At 38.7% G+C, this 27207-nt stretch overlaps 1 protein-coding gene across 2 annotated transcripts in view; it reads left to right on the top strand.

Moving 5' to 3' along the window:
- Nucleotides 1-27207, top strand: part of USP22 (ubiquitin specific peptidase 22) — a 110764-nt gene that overhangs the window by 66046 nt on the left and 17511 nt on the right. For both annotated transcript variants that reach the window (XM_059826247.1, XM_059826246.1), the window contains 2 exons: nt 16917-17086; nt 23843-23990. In XM_059826247.1, coding sequence (XP_059682230.1) covers nt 16917-17086; nt 23843-23990 — 318 coding nt within the window. The remainder of the gene's footprint in view (nt 1-16916; nt 17087-23842; nt 23991-27207) is intronic.

Below are 27207 nucleotides of genomic sequence, written 5' to 3'. Positions count from 1 at the left end.
AAGTATCTAAAAAGTTGGGAATGGTTTTGACTTTTTGTCCTTCCCTGTAAAGCTTGTTTTGCATGTTTTATTAGTGGGGAAATAAGAGCAGAGAGAGACACCAATGTATAGACATGTGCATAGCTGCAATAATATCAAATAATGCAAATAAAGAAATGTTGACATAAGCATCAAAGTTTGTAAAGCCAGAATTCTAATCTCGAGGGATATTTACCTCAAATACAACCCCTGCAGACCGTGCGAAGTTAAAACTACTTGTATGTGAAATAAGCACATTGCAGTTGGGGTTGATTTTTTTCTGTTCTCCCGTCTTGGAAAATTGCCATTCACATTACTTGCATAGACAATATTTTAATTTTGTAACTCTAGGTGGCTCTTGGGGATTTGAGACAAAGGAAGACCCACTATGTGTGTTCACATCGTGAAATTCCTTAGAAGACAGGGTTTTTAATCCAGGGCTCGGATCACATTCCAAACTTTTAACTCAAACCTGATTTTCCTCTTCTGGACTCTTTTAAGTGGATCCATGGTTACTGATCCATACACATAATTTTTAGTTCACAGACAGTGCTTAAATTTGACTTCTCTAAAATTGTGTTCTGCACTTCTTCAGGTGAAACTTCATCATTTGGATCCAGCTAGGTATCAGTACAAAAAAGCCTTTTTTTTCTCCTCCTAGATGCTGATTCGACTTTCAAGTGTAAAATGTTTGCTGACTCAATTATTTGTCTTACCTATCTCTCTCTAACAGTGGTTAATTTTTTCCTGTGCTGTGCTTTCTTCACTAAGTCATTATATAACTTCAATATGCAGTCAAAACACTAGGCTTTTAACATGAAAAATGCAGTAAATGTCAGTCACTTGTTATCATCTGCTTGAACACGTTTTTATGGGAATGGGAGGTTTCTTATCAAGAAAAACCCAACAGCAGTTTGATTCTGGCCCTTTGAGCAAGATACCTTTATTTAGATAAAGTATTTTTTGTTTGTTTAAAATTAGAGACCATTTATCAGGGCATTTCTTTAAAGTAGTGTTTAACTGGCTTAAAAAAAAAATCAAAACAGTGGATGCTTACAGAAAAATGGATGTGCTCAAAGTGCTTGGCTTTCTGTGTCTGTGGGAGCAAACAGCAGACCTTACCCTTCTTTGACAGCAAACCCTGAGTTCAGCAGGTATGTCTCCTGTTTTCTTGACGACACTATGCCAAGCTACAGGCTATTGTTCTCTCTGTCAATATCATGCAGTGATCCTTTAAAAAACAAAGCCTTTCTTGAAATAGAGGGTATATTTTCTGCTGTACAGTGGTGCAGTCAATGCAAAGATACTTTCATAATCTCTAAATCAGGAGACAGGTAAGGAAGTTCAGAATTAGCCCATGTAGCTACACTGATTATAGTCTTTTAACATGTACCTGTCGTCTTGTCATGGGCAGAGATGCACCCTTAGCATGAGAAGGTTCTTTTTCTTACTATTAAAAAAACCCAAACAACCCAAACCAAACAAGTGAATTTTGATTTACCACTGTATTTTAACCTAATTAACTCCGTGTCATTACAGAGAGCATGGCATTTTCAACAAGGCCAGTAATCTCTATCTCAGTTTTGTTCTTTTGTGGATTGCTTTTGGATTATATTTACTATGACCTCCATTCTGCTCTTTCATATCTGCTTCTAGAGTTGGGCTTTGTGTGGACAGAAGGTAGATACAGTATATACTGAAACTAGGAATATGCATAAACAGCATGTGGCATGGTTTGTGTGTTGTGGATTGTTGGAGTAGCTCTGTGCCAATTCATCAACAATAATTTGTGCATATTAATATATTTGGATGCATTTAATTTCATTGGCAGTTAGCCTACTCCTTAAGTTATTAATTTGTGAAATCTGTTTTGAGGAAGGGTAAAAACTTGTAGGTAGCATATGGTGTGATATTGGGGGGAAAGGACGGCTGCGGGTGTGAATTTTATTTTGTCAGTTTAGTGGGAGTACCTCTTGTTCTTTAAAGATGCCATCTGCACAGGATTCTCACTGTAAGTCTTAGGCTTCTGTGCAGATCATGCAAGATCTCACTGAGCTTTTAAGTTTGGCTGCTTTGGGGGAGGGCAAAGAGAATATTTTATTCTGTGCCACCTTTTGAAGTATTTTATTTTGTATAAAGGCTTTTTTCTTTGCCATCAAGTTGCCATATAAATACCTTGAAGGGTCTACAACTTAACTAGCTTTTCAAGGTTAGTTGTCATAATTCTCTGTATCAATCATTCAGTCGTTTTGACAAACACAGTTCCTGTTCTTTGCCTACTACTGTTCTTTTTTGACGTTGGGTGTCTTCTATCAGTACTCCCTGATCTTCCTGCAATTATCATATTAATCGTTATTTTCATGCTCTGGTTCATAGGACTGTAATATCTTGAAGTGTGCTTTGTAGGGCATGTGAGATGGGGCAGCTCCTATTTTAGTTATGTGGTTGCTTCAGGAGCTTTTCCATACCTTTATTCAACTTAAAATTCATTCCGCTCTGTATATCTGCGTGTACAACGAGCACCACAGTTGTAAGGGGTCTGGCTTCATTGTTAACGAAGGCATTTTGTGCAACATGTATACCTATATGTGGCTTTTCATGTCGTGTTTTCTGTTGTGCAGAAATAGGTACCTTCTTGTTTCTCGAGCTCTTGATGTGATGTGTGTTTGGAGTGCCTTGTGTTTCATCTTTCTCTTCCAGCCGATTGATCTTCAGGTGTTACAAGGATCAGATAATCAAATCTATTACTAAGTATCAAAGCATTATGTGATTATTTCCAGTGCCATATCTGAAAGATGTTTCCTTCTATTGCGTGTTCTGAAAATTTGAGATCCAGATTGTATGTATGCATTCCCCAATGTGTTCACTCACTGCTAAGATACCCTGACAGAGATTGGATCAGGTTGAAGCACAACAGACAAAATTTGTTCAGTGGGTCTTGATATGCCAAGATAGGAATTCAGAAAAGTTTGGTGCAAGTTCTGCTGCAGGACTTCATATCTTTTTTGGTCTTACTCGTTTCAGCTGAGAGAATCAAACAGAGAGAGATGGTTCCCATGGATGATTACATGCTGTATAGCTTTCTGTTTTTGAGAACATGATGCATTAGTTTCTTTTAGAGACACCTGAGAGAGAAAAACAATTTTGTGATGCAGATGGTCAGTAAAAATGCTGAAGATAAGAAATTACGGATATAAAACCTCACATTTTCCATAGTCTTGAAGAAAAAAAAAAAGGCCTTTATTTGCAGAATGCTCACAGGTCCTCTTCCTGCTAGGTGACTTATCAAAAGGTTCAAAACTAATCTTGCATACTGCAGAGATCCTTGGCTTTAGCTCCTCTTTCCCCTCCCACTCCACATTTATTTTAAACTGAACCTTGGCTATGGGAGACAGTAAATTCATATACATGCCTCTTATATTTATAAGTATTTTAAAATTGGCTTTTAGGCGTGGATTAAACTGTGTCACCTTAGTTTATGAAAAGGCCTTTCCCTGAATTTTTAATTAATTTTTCTTTTAAATTCAGGTTATCCTTCACACTTATAATACAAGGCAGCCATTGCTTTAACAGGAAGAAAAATTCAACTTCACATCCTTGCCGGGAGAAATTGCTCCTGGAATATTTTTTATCCTACCCATATGAAAACCCAAGCCTTCTGGACTTGTCCCATGAAACTTTGGGCGGTCGTATCAGGATTGTTGTCATGCTCTGCAGCTGCAAGACAGCAAAATATTTACTCTAAAGGGAAATACTTTTATTTCCCTGATCTGTGCCTTTTTACTATAATTGTGATCAATTTGGAGACACATTGGCTAGATTTGGCCCACAGAAGGCTTCTGTCTAGCTGTTACCTTTTCCTCCTCCGGGGGGGAAGCATATGGGGAAATAAAACGGCTCATGCCATACCCGCTCAGGTGCACAGAAATTTCCAGTGGAGAAAACCAGTGATACCGCAGTATCTCAGACAAATTGCCTTCTCCCTCATTTTAGGAGCTTTTGTAACGCTATTGCTATTTGAAGTATTAAAAAAATTTATTGTAATTCAGAAGCTCTTGTAGAGGAGCTTATCTGTAAATTTCATAGTGTATGTGTATCTTCCATATTAGTGTTGTGGCATTTCTTAAACTCTGCATTAATTTATTTACTGAGATGACACTGGAATGCTTCAAGTATATCTGGGGATATTGCAGGATCTCATCATTGGAGGGTTTTAAGAACAATTCAGGGAAACGTTTGTCAGGAAAAATACAGGTAGTGTTAATTCTGCTTTGAGGTAGAGGGATAGACCAGGTGACTTCTCAGTATATTCTACAGCTATGTTTTCTGTGCTTTTTTTTTTTAGTGGAAGATTCAATGCACTTCTCAGTGGTTTGGTCAAAGACTCTCACTTGATTTTGTTTCGGAAGCATGTTTCTTAATTTAAATTCACAGGGAAAAAAAACTTGCAGTCCCTTGTCTTGCTTGAAACAGCTTCTCTATTTACATGGGCTATATGAAAAATTAACCTCAAGAGGCTTGTTTGCTTGTATTGCCAGATATTTTAGGAATGCTGACTCATTTTACCAGGCCGAGGGTGTGCACACATGAGCAAATTACCATCAAATCAGAAGGATGAGAACTTAAGGACATCAAGCGCTCCTGCCTCATCTGTGTGCTTGGTCTTAACCCAAACATACAGTTACTGCAAAGTAAATGACAGGCTGTAACCTCACAGCCTGGCTTACCATGCCCACACCGTTAAAAGAGATCACTTGCTTTGTTTGAAGTGCTTTAAGCCTGGAGAAACAGAAATAAAAATAAACTTAATTAGTCAGTGCTCTTCTGGAGAATCAGGGGCACACAGTGCTTGCACACCACTGAACTCACAAGGTATCTACCGGTAAATGAAATCACAGGGAGTGGGCCCTAAGGCAAAGAATGGAAACTCCTTTGGGCTGTGAAATGGTTCGTGTTTTGGCATCAGTAGTTTGTGTATGGGTTCAAAGATGTACATATAAGTATAGTACAGAGAGCACATTCTGTGTCTGGCACGCTGCGTACACTCAGGAATCATTGTCAGGCTTGGGGGTTTCTTTCATCTGTGCAATGATAATATAAAAGGCTACACTTTTTGTGTTTGATCATACTCTTGGTAACTTGTTTGATTCATTTGCTCCAAGGATGTGACTTGCCCTTAGGTTCTTCCAACAATACATGTCCGAGTAGTATGTGTGGAAAGTCTGATCTGTTGCTCTGAGGAAGAACCTATAGTAAAGCCTTCTTTGGTAGTCATTGCTTAGAAATGTGCATTTTTCTCCCAAATCTGGCAAAGTTAAGGGTAACCTTTCTTGAATCTCATCTCCATTTGTTGCTGATTTATTTCTATATCATTACCAGAAATTTTTTATTTAAATAAGCTACAAACATGTATGTCCTATGCTGAGCCTTTAGTCCAGTGTCGTTTAAATGTTATGCAATTTGCTTTTACTTGAAGGTACAGCATGATACAGGGACACTGCAGAGCTCCTCCAGAATTGGTTTGTAGCACTGCTGATAGCTGCAAACCTAAATTTTTCTTGACGCACACTAGCAGGTATGATACAAAGGCAATGAACTGAAATATCAGATCCAGGCGATCTCTTTGCATTATCCTGTGACTCTTTTTTGGCATTACTAAAGTGAATGAATGATGCATTGAGCCACAAATGCAAAAGCTCATATGTCGAATACCTATGTAGTCTAAAAATGACGTTGAGGATAGTTAGCAGCCCTGATTCTAGCAGCAGCTGTTACCTGTCCTCCATCCCTTCCTGAGTGGCAGCGGGGCAGTTAATTTTGGTTTCCAGAGCTGTGTGGTAGGAATAGGGATACAGGCATTAGAGCTATGGCTGTTTTGCTACCCAGCCTGTGGCTTTTAGACAACTGCCTGCGCTGGAAGTTTGTTACAGCAGAGGGGATACGAGGGCTGGCTGTCTCCGAGAGAGACTGACAGTTCCTGCATCCCCCCCTCATTCTGGCACTGACCTTTTGTCCTGACCTGCGGTGACCCGTGTGAACCTGCTCAAACAGGTCAAACACTCATCACTGTTTGCAAGCGATGAGTTCATCCCTTCAAGGTGAGACTACTTTTTTCTGTCAGACGGGCAAGGTGAACCATTTCACCGTGGAGTCAAGCAGATGCCAGCTCAGTGCAAGGGGAACATCCCTTTTGGCATCCGTGAGCTGTAGACAGGCTTAGCTGTCGTGTGAAAATGCCCTCACCTTCCCCCTCCCTGTCCAGGCTGGTTCCTGTGTTTTGTATCATGCTGTAATATTAATCTGGACGTGTGAACAGTCATGGGATGAAAAAGCAGAGGGGGTGTTACACACCTCTTCTGAGTCAGGGTCCACGTACTGGGCCATTCCTGACGGCTGACAGAGCTGGTTTTGGAACCACTCCAACAACTGGGAGTCCCAAACTCCCTTGTTGCAATGTTTTCTAACTGTGAAACAATTATTTTTAATATCTAATTAAATTTCACTTCTTGTGAGCTCAGTCTTTTTTTATTATATCTTTGGTAGGCCACAAGAGTTAATTACAGTCCTCTTTGCAGTGGCCTGTAACATACTTGAAAATTGTCAGCCTGGCTGTTCCTCCATCAGCACTATCTTTTTTGATTAATTAACTCAACCAGTGGGTTCTTCAGTTGTTTCTTCAGTCTCAAATATTAATTTAATCCAAATTTTCACTCACGTTCTTGACTTCTCCCTGGTTTACAGAGATCTCTTTTAAAATGGGTGCTCAATTCCAGACATCATCCAGCTGAGGTTTTCCTGTCACCAGGGCAGAATAATTACCTCCCAGGCCTTCTCGTATGGCTGTTATGTTTCAAAATGCTGTTTGTCTCAGAGCTACAGCACAGTATTAAGTCATTTAGGTTGAGTTGCTATAGCCATTGCTCCTTATTTTGTGTTTGTCCACTTAATTTTTCTTGTTTCCTACTTCACAATTGTTTTTATTGAATTTAATTGATTTCAGATAGTTTCTCCCAATTAACAAGTTGCTCTTGAATTATTGTTCTGTCCTCCCAATTACATTTGCACTATCTTAATGTAGTTTGTCCCTTCTGTAAGTATATATTATGTGATGTCACTGAAGCCATTGAATAAAAATAGCGAATGCAATCAGTTTCATGTTAACTAAGAGGGGTGGGGACAAACTAAATGCTGGAAAAACATTATTGGTGTCTCGATCCACACTACGTCAATGCAAATTCAGCTTGGGCTCGGAGCAGCATGAATGTGTGCAGTGTCAGCGTGGGTCTGTAAATGGTATGAAGATGTTCGCATGGTGCTCTGCCCAAGGTAATGAACCTTCCAAGAAGTACTGGGGAGTGCGGTGCAGCGGCACTAAAACTGGTTGCGTAAAGAATGTAACCACATTTACTTGGTCTGGACTACTTATCTTGCCTGTACAGAACCAGCGCTGTTGTTTTTACATTGTGGTGTGGATGAACTAGATGATCCTCGCAGACATGCTAGAAAATATGTTCATCTCTACTGCTGAACAGATGCTGCAAACATCGCTGTGCGTATATCCTGACAATTTAGTGTAGGTATGTTGTTACCTGTGGGTAACTTTTCATGGTTTTTTGATATTTTACGGAAGAAAAAGAGTAGAAACAATTACTTTTGAATGGCAAACCTAACACAACATAAAGGATAAATCTGGAAAGTCTCCTGTGAATGTTGAGGTCACTCCAGAACTGCCCAGTTGCACACAAACATGCTAGCAATTAGCGGAAAAAAGACTTCGAGTTGTCGTGTGAACCTGAATGAAGTACTTGAGCCTGCTTTTAAGTGTTGCATTTAACTTGCACTTAACAAGATACATTTTTTTCTTACAGACAGCAAAACTGGGAAATATGAACTGACATGTTGTTTTGGTGGGGTTTTTTTTGAACCACTTGGTAATCTGAAAGGTGGGGAAGTGACTCTCTTTTCTAAAAGCAAAACCACCCTTGGCCAGTAATGAGTACCTTAAGAAAAATAAGTAAATGGTAGAGCATCTAGTTGAGGTCCTAACTTGTATTCAGTGCATAGGATATATTTCCCAGTTTTTTGAGTTGTCAGTTACTCAGCTATAGAGCAGCAAATTGTGTCTGGTTAATTTCTTTAGATAGACTGATCAACCCATCTTTGCCTTTGGGTAAAGCTGTGTTAATAGGTAAACAGATCAGTAATGAGGATGAATTCCACTTATTCTGTACTGCAGTGCCATACCGAAGCTGAGAACTTCCTGGGTTTGGGCGATTCATCCATCTAAATAGTCTTTGTCTTCTGGTGCTGGTGATACATACAAGGAGGAATACTTACTATAGTCTGTTTCTTTCAACAGTTAATGATTTTGCTGTACATGTGCCATTCATGGCATATACTTCTTTCCTCCGGTGTACCATCTTCTGTAGCTGGACTCCAGGATTTTCAACTGGAAACAAACTCAAGGACAGTTTCCTTTTGTATACATAAGCAAACTTTTTTCTGTTGAGCAATCTGTTATTTCAGTAGTAATGGAAAAAATGCAGTGATCCAGAATCCTTTTGCCAGAAATTGGAAGGTTGAAGATGGGTTTTCATTTAGAATGCAAATATTTGTTTCCTAAGGTAAATTCTTTTTTTCCCCTCCAGAAACCCTGTTCTGATGTAATTGCCTTTCTGTTTGTGTGGGCATGGGTAAACTTGTAGTTTATAGTGCAATGCATAATGCAGTGTATCTAAAATAGTCCTATAATTTATTTTCTCTCTATTAACAGGAATTGTTCTTCATAGTCTTATACTGACTGGTTCTGTTTTCAGAGTCTTCCATGTTTTTAATTAGTTTTCCTATGCACCTTGGTTCTTATGTTAGAGTTTCCCAGAAGGGGTGGAGGTGGGGGGAAGCATGCCAGTGTTAGGTCAGTATGTGTAAGGAAAAAACCCACCTCATTCTTGTGTGTTTGGCTAGGATAAGCAGTGGCAAGAAATACAGATAAATTTACTTTTTGTTTTAATCCCAGTACTCTACAGAATGGACTTAACTTATGGTTCCCTCAAATGATGTGTGTGCAGGTCAGATGTTTAAACTAAAGACTGTGTCCTCCAACTGCACTGGAGTGCATGTGTGTGTCTGTTAGGGCTTCTGGATGGAAGTGGCTGGTTTCTTACTTGACTCCTGTCAGTGCCAAATGAAAATACGTGTTTGTAATTAAAACAGGAAAAAGAAATCTAAATTTGAATAACAGTATTATCTAAATACAATGTACTCTGTCATTCTCCCAACCTCCCAAAACTGCAGGATTCAACGTGGCCTATGAATCTTGATGCACACACATACATACATGATATTTAATAGGTATTTTTAGATAATGGAATATAGGATAATATTTATATTAATATATAGAATATAACAGATATAGAAAAATTGAAAACCTGTATCACAAATCTCTTTTTGTAAGTTAAGAAATACTGTTCTAGAACTCTCTTCTGACTTGTGATTTAAAAGGCTTCGCTTCAAAGTCAAGTAGAGTAGAAAAGTGAGTGAAGTTCTCCAGGTTGTGCCTCTTGGTGATTGAATAGCTTGAGGGGGCTGGGAGAGTGGGTGGGTGGTGGTAGTGGTATAGCTCAAGAAAGGTGGTTTGTTTCAGAAGGGATTTACAGTGATTCGAAATGAGCAATGACTAACCTGGCAACCTTGAGTAACTGGAGAAAAGGAGCCAAGTCAGAAAAATAAACACAGGGGAACTTCAGCATGTTTTCACCTGGTTCAGCAGTAACCCAAAGAGGAAAGATTATTGCTCTGGATGTTTATCTTAATTTCTTTGATCTGCCATGTAATCCCTTGCTAACTGTTTCTGTCAAAAATACTCTGCTTAAAGATTTACTGATTAACCAGTCTGAATCAATGAATCAGTTTAGAGAGCATTTACTCAAGCAGTTGCCCCAATTTATCTGCTGGGAATCCTTAAGTACCGAGGAAAAGGGTGGTAATAAGCAGTCTAGTTTGTAACCTCCTTATGCTGATCAGCTGCCGGACAGAGCAGGCCGCGTTTGGTGAGGAGCAACCCGTGGTGACTTGGGAAGGTGGTTTCAGTGGGAAGTCGAGGTGATAAGCCTGCTAGGTGAGAGAGGGTCAGGGCAACGAGGAGGTGCAGCCTTAGTGTCCCTGATCTTGCTGCTCAGCATTGCTCCAAGCAGGTGGTCTCATCATCGTTGTGGTGTTCTTTAATGTTACTGGGTTTGCTCTTGTTATGGGAGCTCCTTAGAACATTTTTGTGGTTCGTTCATTATTTTTATGTATCTGGATCTTGCCACATCTTTTTCATTCATTTAACTGAGTTGTTTTTAGTTTAGTCTTCTAAAGCCACATACCCATTTTCCCTTCCTAGTACCTTTTCTGTTTAGTGAGGGTTTTTTCTGTAGCTTCATGAGTATATAAAACTGAGAAAGGTTCAGTGTAGGGATGCATAGTGTTTTCAAGATTAGCCTCTTGCAAATGTCTGTCATCTTGCTTGCAACTCAGCAGATTATAACTGCTCAGCATCTTGAGTGGTTCATATTTTAGCGTTATGCATTTTCTTCACGAAGTTTCTTCTGCCTTTTGTTTCTCCTAAATTTTTACCCTTTTTGGAGATCGTTTTGGATTGACAGAATAGTTTTGCCATTGGTCCAGGCTTTTTCTTGAACGTAAGCTACGTTAACCAGCACTGCAGTAGCTCACTTCTATTGTAGATATTTGGCAGGCTCGCTATCAACTCTTTTTTTTTTTTGGCGGGAGGGGGGACAAGGGTGGTGTATCAAAAGTGTATCATAAAAAAACCTGAACATCTGAAAAAGATGAGTATTGACTTACTGAAGGAACTCTGTTAAGGGTTTAATGTCAGTGTCTGTTTGAGTGTCCTCTCACCGGCAGTAAGACTGCAAGTCCACCTATGACTGCCTAAGAGGCTCAGCACAAAGTTGAAAGTTCTCCTGCATTGCTGTTGCTGACTGTACGGTCTTAGACCTGGGCTCATGAGAGACCACCTTCGTTCCACTTGAACAGCAAATTGTGTGCAAGTATGTAACTTGCCGTGAAATCATTGCTCTGTGGATATAGCCTTTAACTTACTTCTAGGCAGAGCGCATTCATTTCAGGGTTATTTTTAGCAGGTTTTGACCATACTCTGAATTTTATAGATGTTGCAAAGTTTGTACTTGCAGAACTTTTCTGCTTAAATTCTTTTCTCAAACTCACTGCATCTTCCTGAAGTGGTACTGCTGATGTGGCCTAAAAACCAAAAGAATATTGTGTGGGCATTTTTACTAACTCTTGAAATATGTGAAAGGGCTTGGGGAAATCCCCAAACATTTCATATGCTTCTATTCTGTATGTGCTTCTCTAACAGGCACTGGAACCAAAGTCCATAGCAAAGCCTTCCTGGTTGCTGCAGGCTTCCTCCTAGCAAAGCATTACAGTGTAGTTGCTGACAGGTGTTTCAGTTCAGTCGTGTACTAGGTCACATAAATGTTTTCCATCCTTCTGTGTTCTTCATCAAAGCTGTTTGGGGTCTGTGTTATTTTTAATATTATTTTTGCAGTGTTTACGAATCAGCCAAACAAACCCCCCGGTTTCTGTCTTGATGCCTTTCCGCAATATAAAGAAGGCATAATACCTATATACGGTGGCTTATTACTGAAGGAATAAATTCATGCTTTTGTCTTGTATCTTAGAAGCGGTGGAAAAAGTACAAGGCGTGGCTGGCAGAACTCAGGTGAATGTCAAGATAACTTTTGAGATTTTATGTCAAAATTGTCCTATTAAAATATGAACTTAATGTGGTCAAACTGTTTGCTTGTGACCTTTAGGAATAAACAAAGGAAAAGACATTCATTCTTTACAAATTCTAAAGCAAAGCTATAAAACTGTTTGAATTTAAAGAATGCAATTTAGACCTTTTTGGAAACTCAGGTTGTGCTCAAACACGTTTTCTTTTTTCTTTTCTCCTTCCCCCCGATTATTTTTTTCTTTTATGGTAGATTGCATGGTATGTGTTTGCTGGAGGTAGAGACACTGAATTGTTAAGTTTTTAAGATCATGTGGTTGAAAGTTTTTCATTCAACTTGGCTGCGGCAAAAGTTTATGTAGCTTTTTCTTAAACTGTTGTCAAAATAATTTAATACCTGAGTGTGTCATTGGTACGCTTGTTTGTAAAATGAATAACTAAATAAATACATGTTCTGTAAAAACCTCTGAAAAAAACTTTTCTGATACATTCGACTCAGTATTCCGGCTTCTGCAGTTACCCATGTGTTTCATGCAGCAACTGAGAAAGGATGCTTCATCTGAAATGGTGTGGAATAAATTCACCAAAACTGCATGGTTGGTTTTTTTTGAGATAACTCAGGTGATCACTAGTGTTAAGTGTCATGCATGTTCCTGTGTAGACTTGTAATTTTACATATCTGCATACTGCTGCTTTCTGAAATGAGTATTTTATTATTATTTCAAAAGGGATTATCTTTTGAGAATAATTGCTGTCACTAACCCCATTAGCAAAACTATGCTGCTTCTGGCATGCACGTGGAACGGAGGGATATTGGCCTGGCTGGGGCCAGTGTTTGTAACAGATACCACACACTCCCAGAATGTATGGTCTGCACCTCGAACTTGAGAGCTGAGAGAGAATTTGGTTTTAGTTTTAGGTGCTAAGAAGTAGGGCAGTTCTTCCTTGAAATACATTTTCAGAAAGATGCTCTCTAATGATGTTGCAATTCATATTGCATGAACATAGGATGAAACCCCAAAATTGTTTTAGAAATCTGCATTGCCATGCTACACTGTTTCCAAGGGTTATGTTGAACTCTCTTTAAATATTTCAGTGAGCGCTTCCTCAGCTTGTACTGACTTCTGATACTGTCTGATGGAGCTTCAGGGAAACATCGACACCAGATGGAGAACTGGGAGGGCTGGGGTTAGGGGACAGAAAATGGCTCTAAGGTGTTGCCAACCTGTGTTTAATGTAAAAAGGATCTCAAGCTGGCTGTGCTTTACTGCATCTGAATGATTTCCTGATTGTCTCACAAGGTTGCATTATATAGTGACCTATGTTCTTGCTTCCAGAAACTTCATTCTAATAAATCGTAGGTTTGTGTGTGGTAGTATTTGTTCAGACTGGTTTGTCTGCTGTCTTTCTTATCCCAGCATGAAGCCTAGGTTTAGAGACAAACGGAACCTCTTCCAGCAGAGCAAGATGGGCACCTTGATTGGGTTTTTCTGTATTTTGTATTCGTGTGTGGTCCTTTCATTTCCCTGCTTCCCCACCTTTTAATAGCTGTACAGTTGCATTTCACAGAGAAGTGGAATTCCCATATCTTGTTTTGGTTTTTTCATCTCGCCTGCGTGGGTGGACTTGCAGAACCAGTGTTCTAGATCTCCCTGCATCACAACAAGCGTTGTTGCCTAGTATTGCAGATCTATTACTTCGAGCATTTGAAAAAACAAAACCCGTTACTGGAAGAAGATTAAAGAACTGAAGCTGACAAAGGTAAGCTAGCTGCTTAGAACCTAGTTTTGAGACCAAATGTAAAAAGAATTTCCCAGATGGGTTTACCTGTGCTCAAGGCATTGCAGAAGTAGATTTCCTGCTGCTTTGCTTATGCACTGCCTGTCCATCATGTGACGGAATGAGAGTAGTGGTCATATACCATGTGTGATGATTAAAGGGTGGTTTTTTATGATTATGCCATACATGACACATGACAATTTTGTCTTGACAGCAATATTAATTTATTCCAATGTATACATTTACATGAGCAAGGTTCAGAAGTAAAACAGTGCTTTTCTGCTAACTACACTTACCACAAGAGCACACATCTGTCTACAGAATATATTAAGTATCTCACTGGTTGCTCTTACGCATTTCAGAAACAGTTCACAAGAAACAGAAATAAAGATAATGCTATGAAGCACAATAGAAGTTTGCAAAGTACCACAGCTTTATTACTAGAGGTTGGATCCTGTTGGCAATCCTTAGACAGTTAGCCCACTCCTCTTTACAAATATGTTCCACTGATTAGGTGCTAGTGGAGATAACTGTTGATGCTAGCAGAAGTGGACTGCTGCATTTGAGGTTTTGGCAGATTATTTTTCTGTTAATTTATGACCCACATGTTGCAATGCTTGACTATTTCAGTTAAATATTGCCAGACTTTATTAATGGGGAGGGAATAGGTGTGGCAGACACAAGTCCTTTACATTCTTAATATTTTATTGACCAGAGTTCTGTATAGGCTTTAATTTTTAGCTCTTTTTCTCTCCAGCAAAACTCTTTTTTTCCCCATAAAAGTTAAGCACAAGAGGATATGTTGTTCTGAGTTCTGTCAGCTCATTAGTTTACATACATCAAATCTTGATGTTTTCCAAGATGCTGCAATTAGTTATGCAGTATCTTAGCTGTGGTTCAGTGCATCATACCTGTTTCATTTCAAACGTCCGTTTAAGAGACAGTATAGCAGCTGCAGTTGTTGTTCCCTTAAGGATAAGATTGATGTATGCTCCTTTACGTTTTTCCTTTTTCAGCCAAGTAAGTTCTTATGTTTTGCTACATTCACCATTTTCTTCTTTTTATTAGAGTTTGGAGTATTCACGTTTCAGCCTTGTCTGTTTTGCAGGTTACTTTGTCTCGGTTCATTCACGTGAAGTCATAGCGTGTGAAGCACTCCAGTTAGACCCATGAAAAACTGAGACCAAAAGACCAAGCAAGTAGAGTAAACCAAGACAACCTTCTGAGTTTGACGCCTGTAACTAGTCTTGTGGTGGCAACTTTGAGGAAGATTTGATTCTTGTGGTCACAGGGAAAGAAAGTCCAGCTACAGGCATGTAATAAATGATGCTTAATAAATGATTCAAAAAAGCTGCCTTTATGTGTTTGCTTTTACTTATGATTGCTCAATTAAATATCGAAAAGTGATAGGGTGAGTCTCTAGATGTACTGCTGGTTTTCCACTAGTCTTCTGCACTGTGCAGGCTGACTTTGAATTCTGGCGCTAACCAGAGGGACTGAGTTTTCCAGAGAGAAATAGGGAGAGACTTTTCTGCCTCTCAGAATACCCTGGTGCATCTCAGGCATGTCCAGGGAGCCTTACAGGCTTCTGTTTGCACTGTCTGTGATTTTTAAATAAAACCCGTAAGTTTTAAATGGAAAATACAGGGGAGTGGTAGGCAAGAGGTACCGACCAAATATTTCTCCACTTGGACAGCATGAACACCTTTCGGTTGTAATATTGTTTGCAGAGACACGTAGACTGGGGATTGAAATAGGATTGTGTACAAAGTTGAAGCATCACACTGTATTTCAAGCTGCTACAACAAATTAAACTGTTTAACACTTTGCTAATGTTGTGCGTACACTTGTTGCCTCCCAGCATGAAAATAAAGCAAATAATTGCAATAAGCTTTCTGCCCAGTAGAAGTTCCTATAATATAATGAGAAACTTTGTCCTGCACTTCTGAGTAAACAGAAGCAAGAGGAAGCTGTTGGAAGGAGGATGGTGTTGCATTAGGTACAGGAAAGAAAATTTAAGAGGGCTCTGTGTCCATCGCCTACAACTCAGTATGCAGTTCAAGCTGATGTAGTGCCGTTTCTCTCTGGTAACATAGCAACTGGACCACACCTCCTCCTGCTGAAAGATGCTAGAGAGCCCGTTGAGCACTATCTGGTGTACTGCAAGGGAACTGCACCATTTTTAATTACAACAGCATTGCCAGCTGATATTTTTTTTCCCCATGGAATGGCAAGGAAATTCTTCATTCTCCGTTAAGTAATCCTGTTTTTTCATTCACCATTTGTGTAGTATTCCCACTTACATTGCATAAGAGGACTATGTTAATTTTAAATTAATGCCAGAATTGTATCTGTCGGTGCATTTTTATCTTGCTTCAAAGTAAGTTTTTGATTAAAAATAAGCATTCTTGTCCACCTGATGCTCTTCTCGTTTAGCACTCCTGTAGGGTGGTATTAAGTTAAGATTTTGAAAGAATACTCAAGGATTTGAGCATGTTTTTCTTCTCGCTTAGACTTTGCAAATGACTGAAAAGCTTTCCCCACTCCTAACCTCTCTTCTGTTGTGCAACAAAAGAGCTTTCCTTTAAGCATCTTGGTTTCCAAGCACAAGAAATCGTCTCTGGGCATTACTGAACGTTTGACTTAAGGTGTGATAAATCCTCTTATGCCAAGTTGAATTTTTTGATGTATACTGTAGATTAATGTTCAACTTAGCTAAAATAAGCGTGGAACTAGTATTGTTCAGAGTTTCTCTTTAAGGTTGTCTTGTTTGGATCTCAGGCTTTGTACAAAAAAAAGGATGTGCTAAGTCTGCATTGGATGTCACAGCCTGACTTTGTTTTGTCAAGGCTGTTTCCTTTGCTGCCTCTCTTAGAAATGATTGTTGCATTATAACGGTGCAAAACCCTTATTCTGGCTTCGTGACCTGCATGAGGGAAAGCCTTTTAAACTATCTGAAAACTTACTGATTCATTTAAATGTATTGGTTTGTACTGTAATGACTTAACCAGTTGTTGTCATTGCACTTTATCAGCTTGGGGAGGGGGCATGTTTTGGTGAAGTATGGCAAAACAGCCATTGCAAAATAATGCTATTGGTGTTGCTGTACTTGGAGGTTTCCTTTCTTCTGAGAATTTAAAAAACCAAATCCTAGTGTAGGTCGGAAAGCTTGTGGCAGCTTGTGCCTCGAGTACATCAAGACCAATAGCCTACCTAAACCAATGTAAAACTGTGTACTCGGAGCTGTGCATATACAGTAAATCTGTGGCAATATTGTGAAAAGTATATAAAAATGCAAATACACCATTTTGTTAACTTGATAATGCTTATGCATCCCCTCCCCCTTCTGTCTTTATAGGTCTACGAGGGCTAATCAATCTTGGGAACACATGTTTTATGAACTGTATTGTCCAGGCACTTACCCACACTCCACTGCTGCGAGATTTCTTCCTCTCCGACAGGCACAAATGTGAAATGCAAAGCCCCAGCTCATGTCTGGTCTGTGAAATGTCTACGCTTTTTCAGGAGGTGAGTGCTGTTTGCCACAATAGCATCACCTTTCCACAGATGCTGGCTGTTTCTTACTCCAAAAGGGATTGTGTTCTATTTGCAAATATAAAGGGAATGCAAATTATGTTTCTCCTTAAGGTGTGGCAAAACCGAGCAGTAAAGATTGAGTGAGACCCTACTGTCAAAAATACCCGACTGCTGAAAAGGAAACTATTGGCCTTTTAAGTCCTATTCTTAAGTTGCCCTTGTTTAGGCAAAGCTGGTATTGGAAATAATTACAGTGCTGCCTGCTCTTTTGAGACTGATCTGCAAGTCTTTAGTCTTAAAGCTGAATGTGTGCTTTAATTAAAGGTGCAAGTTGTAACCAGAAAATATGTCGCAGGCTCTCTGTGTGATCATGGGAGTAAGAATAAAGTAATACTATATAGCCTTGTGGTTTAAGGCACTCGATTATGTAGGTCTGTATAAATATTTTAAAGATCCCCATTCAGTGCTTTCCAACAGAGAGAGACCTCTTTATCTCTTACGTGGCAACCCATTAATGGCCAGGAGGATGTAGAAAAGTGAATATCTTGGTACAGTTTGTACCTTCTATGTATGAGCTACTCTTCTTTCCCTTTCTCACTCAGGTGACTGGCTTTGCAGTGTGCCTTTCTCGGTAGGTCTAGTCTGCGCTGTATGAGACACGCACAGTCTTTTCCTTAATAAATAGTCAAAGAGCTTTATTAACGATCTTAGTTCCACATCAGTAATGTAAGGACTCTGGCTAGACATGGACTTCTAGTTTTAAGATGAGTCTTTAAAAACAAACAAATCCAGTCCTATGCCTTTTCCTCAGTAATAGATCTGCTTTCTTGGTAAGTAAAAAAAATACCAAACAACCAAAACCCCAAAAAAGCTGTAGTACATGCTGTCACAGAGCACTTAAGATCGCTGGAGATGCCTGTACACAGAGCATATCTTTTGTGCATATGCTGTCATGGAAGTTTGTTCAAACTGAGAGAAACCTAAAATAGCTTTACCTTGTGGGTTTTTTCCATTTTTATTTTTTCGATTTGATTTTACTTCTGTGCCTTTTTCACCAGAGATGATTCTTTTTTGGTCATTGCAGGTGAGTTAAACATATGTGGAAAGTAAAGTCCCCCTTAGCCATTCCAGTACAAAGTTGTTTTCTGCTCATACTCAGCACTCATGTGAATTTGCAACTTTTCATGCTGCTTATCCGTCATTAGTTGTATGTTAGACTTCTTATTTTTATATTTATTTTTCAATTATTCCTGAATCTGTCAGGAAAGGAGGGAAAAACAAAAGGCAGGCACACCAATAGGTAGCAGCTGCAGCATTATTGAAACCAGATGTGCAGTTAAATGGGGAAATATCACTCTGCCTAGATAAAAAAAATTAGTCATGGTATAGAAATACCAGTTTCTGTACACTGTTAATATAGAAACCTATTTGCTTATTTTTTAAAAAGATACTATTATAATCTTGATGTCCTTTCATCAAATTGTGGTATAAAGTCTCATTCCGATGACTGTCATCACAGTCTGTTTACACACATGCATTTTTTAAAAAATGCCTTGGGAACAGGGAAATGAGTATTACATTACAGATTGAGGGGCTGGAGAAAAGATGAAGACTGTCTAGGTAATGATTTTTAATTCCATTTTTGTATTTGGAGGCCTGATGATGGCCTAGAATGCCTTTTGCTAGACCATGTACAAGCAAGTAACAAAGAACAGGCTGTTATCCAAAATGGGGCTTAAATGGAGCATTTGCATTAGTTTCAAATGTAATCAAGTTTAATTTCACACACAACTTTGGGAATCTCAGCCTTCATTTTCCCCAATCAAAATTCATGCCTGTGCTTGCATTAGTTCTGATAATTAATGTTCTACAACATGAGAGTATATGAATGAGGGAAGAGCCATATCTGTGATATCAGACTGTGAAGATAGCAGTACAGTAGTCAGTGTCCTTATTTCATGTTGAAATAGTGCAGCTATGTGCTGTGGGAGGACAACAAAAAGTGACTCAACCACCTTGAAGTAAAACTAGAGCTTAGTCCTCCACAAGCAAAACTGTGGTGTCTGTAATCGGCTCAGTATATTTTAACCTGCAAGCAGTAAATACCATGTTACGTTTATAGCTCTGTCAGCACTCATTGTAAAATTCTGTTTCCCAGTGAGTTTTAATTTCTCTACATTCAGAATTAAAACCAAAATCTTGCATTTTTGGAGCAGACTGGTTATCTTTCATGTCCCAACTATACGCAGTGGTTATGATGAAGATTCCTCCACTGTCTTTGCAGAGATGAGGTCTGAATGAAGGAAAGCTAACCAGTGGAGATTTTCATGCTATGGTTAAGAATTCCTTTGTAATTGAATTACTGGGGAAACTTCGGTTCAGGTTCTATCTTGTTTTTACGTAGCTTTCCCACCGGGATTAACTGATGTAGTTATCCCAAGGCATTTTACCCAGTGACAAATGATCAGGGCAAGGGTTAACTTTATCTCCCCTCCACCCTTCTTTTCTGAAGGTGTGATCTTAGGCAAATGGAATGCCTGGGGATCTGGTGAACGCATGCCAGTAAGAACTCTCCAGGAGAAAAAGAGACTGTTTCGAACATGAAATGAAACTTACTGTATGTAAATAAGCAAGTTTTGCTATTCTGCTTCTTAAACAGAAAACACTTGTCCCTTTTTTTGTTTAAGATCATCTAGTTATATAGGTTGTGTGATTTCTCTGGGATAAATAGGAAGCTACAAAGTTCTTCTACCTTGAAGTAGGTTGATGGTGAGTAATGAGTGTCAGATGGCTCTTAGAATTGAGGTTTTTTTCTGGTAGGTTTTCTTGCGAATATGCCAAGCATTGAATCTCTGTTTGTTTTAAAAATATCTGACTGTATCAATTAACATTCTCATTTGTGCTACTTGAAACCTATTTCTCAATAGAATCATGACATGAATTACACTGCATAAGAAAAGGAATGAAAAGGATTTGGGAATAACAGATAGTGGTGAAACTGGATGGAGGGAAGATAGAACACACAGAATCCGTTCATTGAGCCTTTTGGCTGAAAGGGTTTGTGCACTACTTTTTACCTACTGGTGTTTGTGTTTTAGTCTTGCTTCACCAATGAAAATTAAATTCAGGATGGTCCACACCCTAAGGTTTATCTAAATCCTTTCCAGAGTGACCATTCAGGATTAGCAGAGCTGTATCTTGGTGTACTCTGTGACTGGAATAGCAAGAATACCTGGGAATATAGCAGAATGCAGTGCATCCACTCAGAGATGTAAAGAACAAAGCCTTCTTTATTCCTATCATTACTCATCCTCATGAGCCTATCAAAGTGCACAGCACAACTATGTGAAGAGTTGAGAAGTGAGGACAAAAAGGAAAAAGGATGAAATGATTTATGGCTTTGATACCTTAAGATGGTACACTGTTGAAATGGCTTACGTATAAAATAAGTTACAACAAAGGTACAAGGGAGAAAAAGTAGTTAAGGCTCTTTACGCAGACAGAGGCCTTGCATTTTGTAATGGAAAATACAGAGTATGTGCCAATTTAGTAAAATCTTTTATCTGAAATCAGTATAGAACATACAGAGAGTGTGCAAGCAGAATGGTTTTTCTGACTCCTTGAAACATTGCTCTTTGTTGGGAAGCCTTCAGTAGGTGTTCTTTTATTCTGAAAGGCGCATGTATTACCTACTCCCTTTATCCATTGTAAATTTTCAGAATGCTTGAAGTCTTAATTGAGAACTGACTACTAAGAGGAGGTTTTACCTTCTAAAATTGGACTGGAGCCTGGGACAGGATTTAAGCCTATAAATTCTTGATTACAAAGCTCGGAGACTGTTTAGTTGATAGATATGCAAGATAGATCAGATGTATCTGGTTGGATACATTGGGACATGTCTTGGGAAACTTCGATGCACGTGGTGGTGTTTAGGTTTTTTTTAAACCTGACTGGTATCTGTACATTTTTGGTAACAATAATGCAAAATACAAAGCCTAGAATCCTCTAAATCCCCTATAGATTCTTCCTTTTAGAATCCAAGAGTAAATGTTTAAATGCGAAAAAAGAAAGTTAATGTTACTGAGGTTGTGTGTAAGAATGGAGGCTTTGAATCCTGGTTTGATTTCTTTTTTTTTAATTTCCCTGGAACAACAATTAAACAGTGGATTACCAAGCATTTTCAAATTGCTTGAACTAGTTCTCTCCAATATAAACAACTGATACTGCTGAATTGAAAAAAAATTTAAAAGAAACTATTTTAAATTATGTTTGAAAGAATTGTGCCATTGAAGTGTTTTTAAGATGGCTTGCAGATACATCATTATTTATATTTGCACACTTTAATGAAAAGGTTTGTATAATAGTGATTGAATAAGACTTTGTGTGGACTTTTTTCCTTTTTGTGGATTGAAACAGCTCTCATAGGCTGGTCTTCCCAGCAACGAGGAAATGACAGAGGTGGGATAGATGTTTTATACATTCCAGTTAAAATATTGCTGTTGAGTATGTATGCTCAGATTCTTTTGTTTAAATTTTTATTTATTAGAATAGTGAAGCTTTCCCCCACCCCCACGTATATTCAACAGTGTTCTTACTAGGTGTGTTTCTAGTTTCTGTGTGATAATAGCTAATAATTTGATAAAGCTTCTTGTTAGATTCTTCTAATCCTAATGAAGCACTAGAGAATGTAAAATCTGCTGGCAGGTCTAGTGTCTGCAGTGGAGTAATTATGGAGAGTGCTGTTGGTTAAAATGACTGGAGAGCTCTGGGACTAATTGTAAGGAGTGACAGAACAGAGAAGTTTTATTGCTGCAGTTCCCTGAATTATGTTGAGCAGCAGCTGCGTCAGCAGATTTCAATTACCATACTACTGCTCCAGTCCCTTGGTGTCATTCTTGTTGGCATCAGAGTTAACTATTGATCTTTTCATTTATAGAAGCATTTTGTGTTGTTTGGCTGCAGAGGTATAGCTTCTTGTTTGGAAAAAGCGGAGCTTGCAGTAAAAAAATTTCTTTGCAAGGAAATACGCTAAAACCCTTCAAGAAAACCCTACAGATGCGAGGACTAGATGAGAAGATTGTACTACCTTTTGCCTACTTGTCCCTTAAAATACAATATGTTTTATCTAGGCAGGTTTGTGGCACAATGGCTGTGCTTGCACTGACATAAAATGCTCAGAGACTGGGCAGGGAGAAACTTAAGAGATGGGGAAGGAAGCCCGCTTTTCCAGTGAGAGTGAGACGTTATAGACTGCTGGGGTTTTAAATCTTACTTTTTTTCTGTGTATTTGCTGCTTACTGTCTTCTGTTTGAGAAGAGTAACTCAAAATAAACTGCCATCGATTTGATAGGAAAGATCAAATGGCAAAACATAATCATGGTCTTGCAGGCACCTTTTACTGGCAAATACCTTTTCCAAAGGTTAGGGAAGGCAAAATGACCTGGAAATGTTCACTTACTAAAAATAAAATGTTACTCCGTTAAATACAACCTGAAACCCAAGTGAATAAACTCTTCTGGGCCTTTTCTGGCTCGCAGCAGGGACACTACAAGCATCTCTGCTTTGCTTTTGGAACTGGTATCGCAGTGCAGGAGTTTGAACAGATGCAGAAGTCAGCTTGCTCAAAAAGGGACTGTTAGCTTTAGTTTCAGATGCTAGACGCCAGAACTGGCAGCAGCAGAAGTGAGGACCCAGGAAGATGAAAGTAGAAGAGTTGCAGCAGTAGCACTTGGATGGAGATGGAGAGGGGAAAGGAAGGAGCTGGACCTTCACCCAGGGAAACACAGACCCTTAGTGTAGGGGGGTTTTTTTGGCACCTTTTTTTTAAGTGGGACTTGGCTGGTTTTTATTTAAAAAAAAAAAAGGGGGGGGGGGGGATGAACTTCATTAGGCAGTTATCTGTCCTCCTCTTCTGTGCTGATTTACCTCCCCAGCTGTGTGTCACAACTCAGCAGTGGTGTTTCACATCATGGTTTTGCTGACTGAATAATTTGTCTGTGCACTGTCTAATACACTTCTGGCAAAATCACCTGGGGCAATTTCAGTCGCTACAGTAGCCAGCTCATCAGATTTTGACTGAAGCAGATTAAGAAGCAGATGCAGAAGCTGGTCCAGGACCAGAACTCTGACAGTGACACCCTGCAGGAGTGGTAACGGGCAGCTGACTTTGGGGATAGGTGTATGAAGTGGTATCTTCAGCTCTGCAAACAGCTGCGCTGAATAAAGTTGTCTGTAAAGCCTTGTGCTTCTACAGCTATACAGTGAAAGGCCAATACTGGCATGAGGCTGCTATCCTGCTTGTAAATTTTTCCGTAAGATAGGATCATGCACAGCCATTGGATGCAGAAAGTTACCATGGCTTGGTTCAGGGACTGGATGGCGGCTGGCATCTGATATTCTCATTTTCAGTGTTTGTCCTGATTTTTGGGGGCATGTAATTTCTGAATGAAATTGCTGATCTCTTGTGATTGTAGGAATTTCCCCCCCCCCCCCTTTTTTTTTTTATTTTAAGGTAATCCATCACAAAATGAAGTAGTTTCAAGGGAGAAAATTGAGGTGCTCGGTTCTGAGATCACTTCTTTAGTAGTCTGTGATAAAAAGCTGTCTCTGTATTTTATTATTAAGGCCATCAGAATTAAATGGTTTAAATTTATTTGACTAATTGCAGTCATTTAAGTTTTTAATAATTAAATGCACTGAGGCTGTGTAACTTGTTAACAATCATGTCCTTTTCTTTGCTTTGAGCAGTTTTACTCTGGGCACCGATCTCCTCACATTCCATATAGGTTATTGCACCTGGTATGGACTCATGCACGGCATTTAGCAGGGTACGAGCAACAAGATGCACACGAGTTCCTCATTGCTGCATTAGATGTGCTACACAGACACTGCAAAGGTAAGGCTTGTACTGAGTCTGCATCAGCAAGGAATATTGGATCAAAAGGAGGTAGAACAATCTCTTCTTAAATCAAGTGTAGTGTCTTCCAGTACAGCAGTCTTGGGAAATTCCTTTTAAAATGGTAGACTTAAAGGAAGAGATTTATAAATAAATAAATAAACCATTCCCACTGTAAAAAAATTACCTAGAGTTAGAAGCAGACAAGCCTGTACATTGATTTGAATCACCATCATGTTCTTCTCTTATTGGTTATGAGTCACTGTCTTTTCTTTTAAATTGCCCTTTTAATTCTATTTATACTTGAGGTAGGTAGAACTCTTACTCAATGTGTCATGGGGCTGATGAAAATAACATAGGGGAGGCTATGGCTGTTCTGCCTAAATATTATTTTACTGTATTTATGATGCCCAATTGCATACAGAAATGTGAACAAGAAAAAAATCAGTGGTTTTGGTATCTTTTGTTAAGTCTGTATATAAAAATACATAATTGTACAATACAGTAAAAATATTCAGTGACATGCTTTTAGAGACGAATTATCTAAGTCTTGAACTGATTTGGTAATATCATATGAAATTATGTATTTCATGTTAGTTAATGGAACTAAATCTGAACTGAAAATTTCCCAATCTGCCAATCTTTGAATTAGCTTGATTCACTTAAGCACAGAAATTTTTACTATTCTTGTAAGGGAAAAATAGTAGGCAAAACAAACAAGAAATCCTTAGTCACTAAAAATAAGCTTTAAAGTACTCAACTTTCCTGTAGTGCTCTTAGAAAAGGCACTTAGAGGTTAGTTTTTTGGCTTATCAGAGGACTATCAAAGGGAAGGCTGCTACTGCTGCTTTGAAATGTTTTGAAGTCTTGCTTTTATCTTTGAGATAGTCTTACATGGTGGTAGATGTGCTTGTTCACATTCATAATAGGTGTCATCCAAAATAGTCTTCTCCAAGAAAAATGCTTCTAAGGACAGGAGTACATGGAAAGGTTCTTTTGTAATTATTAATATCTGTCATTTGACAATCACTAACTGAAGTTCAATAAGCCTAATGAAACTAGTGTTGAAGTACTGTAAGGAATAGAGTCTGTCCAAATACTGACCTCTCACTTCTTAACGCTGAATAAACTCAGCTGCGAACAGAAATACTTCGTGGTTCCTGTAAAGTTTCTGAACCACTGATCTAAAAACCTTGAAGCTTTTTCATCATCTTTGATATAAAATGATGTTCGTATTTCTATACTTCCCGATTAGTTCATGAAGGACGAATGTTTTTTTCTCAGAATTGTAAAGAAAAAACTTGCAACAATAAAGGTCCCTGCACTCTTTTCAAACTGATAATGAATCTGAAAAGACTTTTTTTTCAAAGTGTGGTTTGGCTTTAAATGAAGAATCTATCTGATGTATCTTCTGCAAGTACCAACAAAATGAAGCTTTCTCAACAGTTTCTTTATTCTTGGTTCTATTTGGCCTCGTCAGCCTGAATGAAAATGAAACTGTGATCTGTCCTAAAACAATTATGTTAGACATTCTTTGGAAAGAGCGTGTGCATGTATGTGGATTCTTTTATTACTGGTTGGATATCACAGATGTGTTGAAAACACTGACTTTGGAATTGGTATCAAGTTTCATAATCGTTTCAGCCAGCTTGAACTGAATTAGGGGCTTTTGCACCTTTAGTGCAAGTTAGGTTGTGGCAAAGGTACCTTTTACAATCCAGACAAGGACTGAAATTCAGTTATTTAATGGATATCCTTAAGTTTGAGCTACTTGCATGGACGTAACTAAGCTGTTACAGCGCTACTAGTGGGAAGGCGTTAGCTCTAGATCCTTGACGTCTGTGCACCCAGGTTTTTAAATTTCTGTTTCTGAACAAATGGACTTTTATTAAACTATGGTGAATAACCTATACCACATCAAGGTAATTTAAAAGAAGTGATTGAGCAGTTGTATGGGAACCAAACCAGTTAATCTAAACCAGAATTTCGAGTATGGTCATGATGAACCACTTCTGGAATGATCTATTTTGGTATGTAATGAGAAAGTTTTCCCACTTACATACTTAGGTATGCACACAGACACACACACACACACACATGTGAAGTATACCTATGTAAAAATATTATTACTAATAGTGAGAATATGTCCTAAAACTACAATAAGCAAATAATGCCCCCCTGCCAATATTAAATATTTATTTTACTGAATCAAAAAAAGCTTTTAAAGCTTCCAGTCAATAGTAATCAAGTTCTACAATTAACACACAGTGATGTAAAATAAAGTATGGGGAAAATTTTGTCCAAAAGCCCTAGCTTCTGGACATTATTTAAGATCACCAAGGCTTCAGACACCAAAGTAAATGCAAGTGTTCCTTATGCTAAGAACTGTATAAATATCCAGTGATATTTGTTTGGCTGACTTTGGTCATTTATCCCTTTTTCCATTCCATTTACTCTGCTTTCTAGCAAGTGTCCTAATGCAAGTCAGAGAAGGCTGTGAATGCTCGTTATTGATACCTGTCATTGCCTAAATTAGGAAAAATACGATTTTGATGTGTGTTTAAAGATAAGTTTTGTAATACTGCATCCTACAAAGCATGAAATTAACTGCCCTGAGATTCATATACGGGCTGGCCCAGGTAGTTTGGGGTTTTTTTTAATGCTGGTTGAATATACACATTGTTTCAGTGGCACGTGTGAAGTTTTGGAAGCCCAGGATACCTGTATGATCACCTGTGTAAATCATGTCTCAGGGGTGACAGCTCTCCTTGTGCTAGCACTGTTGTGTTAAGCTGTGGCATCTGTGCAGGGCATATTCTGAACACGTAGCAGGGCTCCTCTATGCTGCTAGAGTAATACAAAATGTTTCTGAATAAAAGGAATCTAGTCTGTCACGCCTATGCATCACTATTTTTCATTCCAACAGCTGGAGAAAGATGGACTAACTGGGAAGTGGTAATTTAGTGTGTGGGGGGGAAAAGCTAAGGTATTAATTACTCATCTTTCTCTACCATTCACCCAAAGTGTGCACAAGGTCTGTGCTTAAATGCATACTCCAACTAAAAAAGCAAGAGCTTTTGTGAATCTGTTTTCCAACATTGCTACTATAAAAGACATTTAAAGTCGGACCTGCATTTTGTGCTATTCCAGTCTCTCTTGCTGGTTGATAGTGCTCAGAGTTCTGCAGTGTCGTCGTACATTGGCATTTGTGGTTCTT

The sequence above is a fragment of the Gavia stellata genome, chromosome 18 (genome assembly GCF_030936135.1).
Source record: "Gavia stellata isolate bGavSte3 chromosome 18, bGavSte3.hap2, whole genome shotgun sequence".
Classification (NCBI taxonomy): domain Eukaryota; kingdom Metazoa; phylum Chordata; class Aves; order Gaviiformes; family Gaviidae; genus Gavia; species Gavia stellata.
The sequence above is the reverse complement of the archived record's forward strand: the minus strand, read 5'-3'. Positions and strand labels throughout refer to the sequence as shown.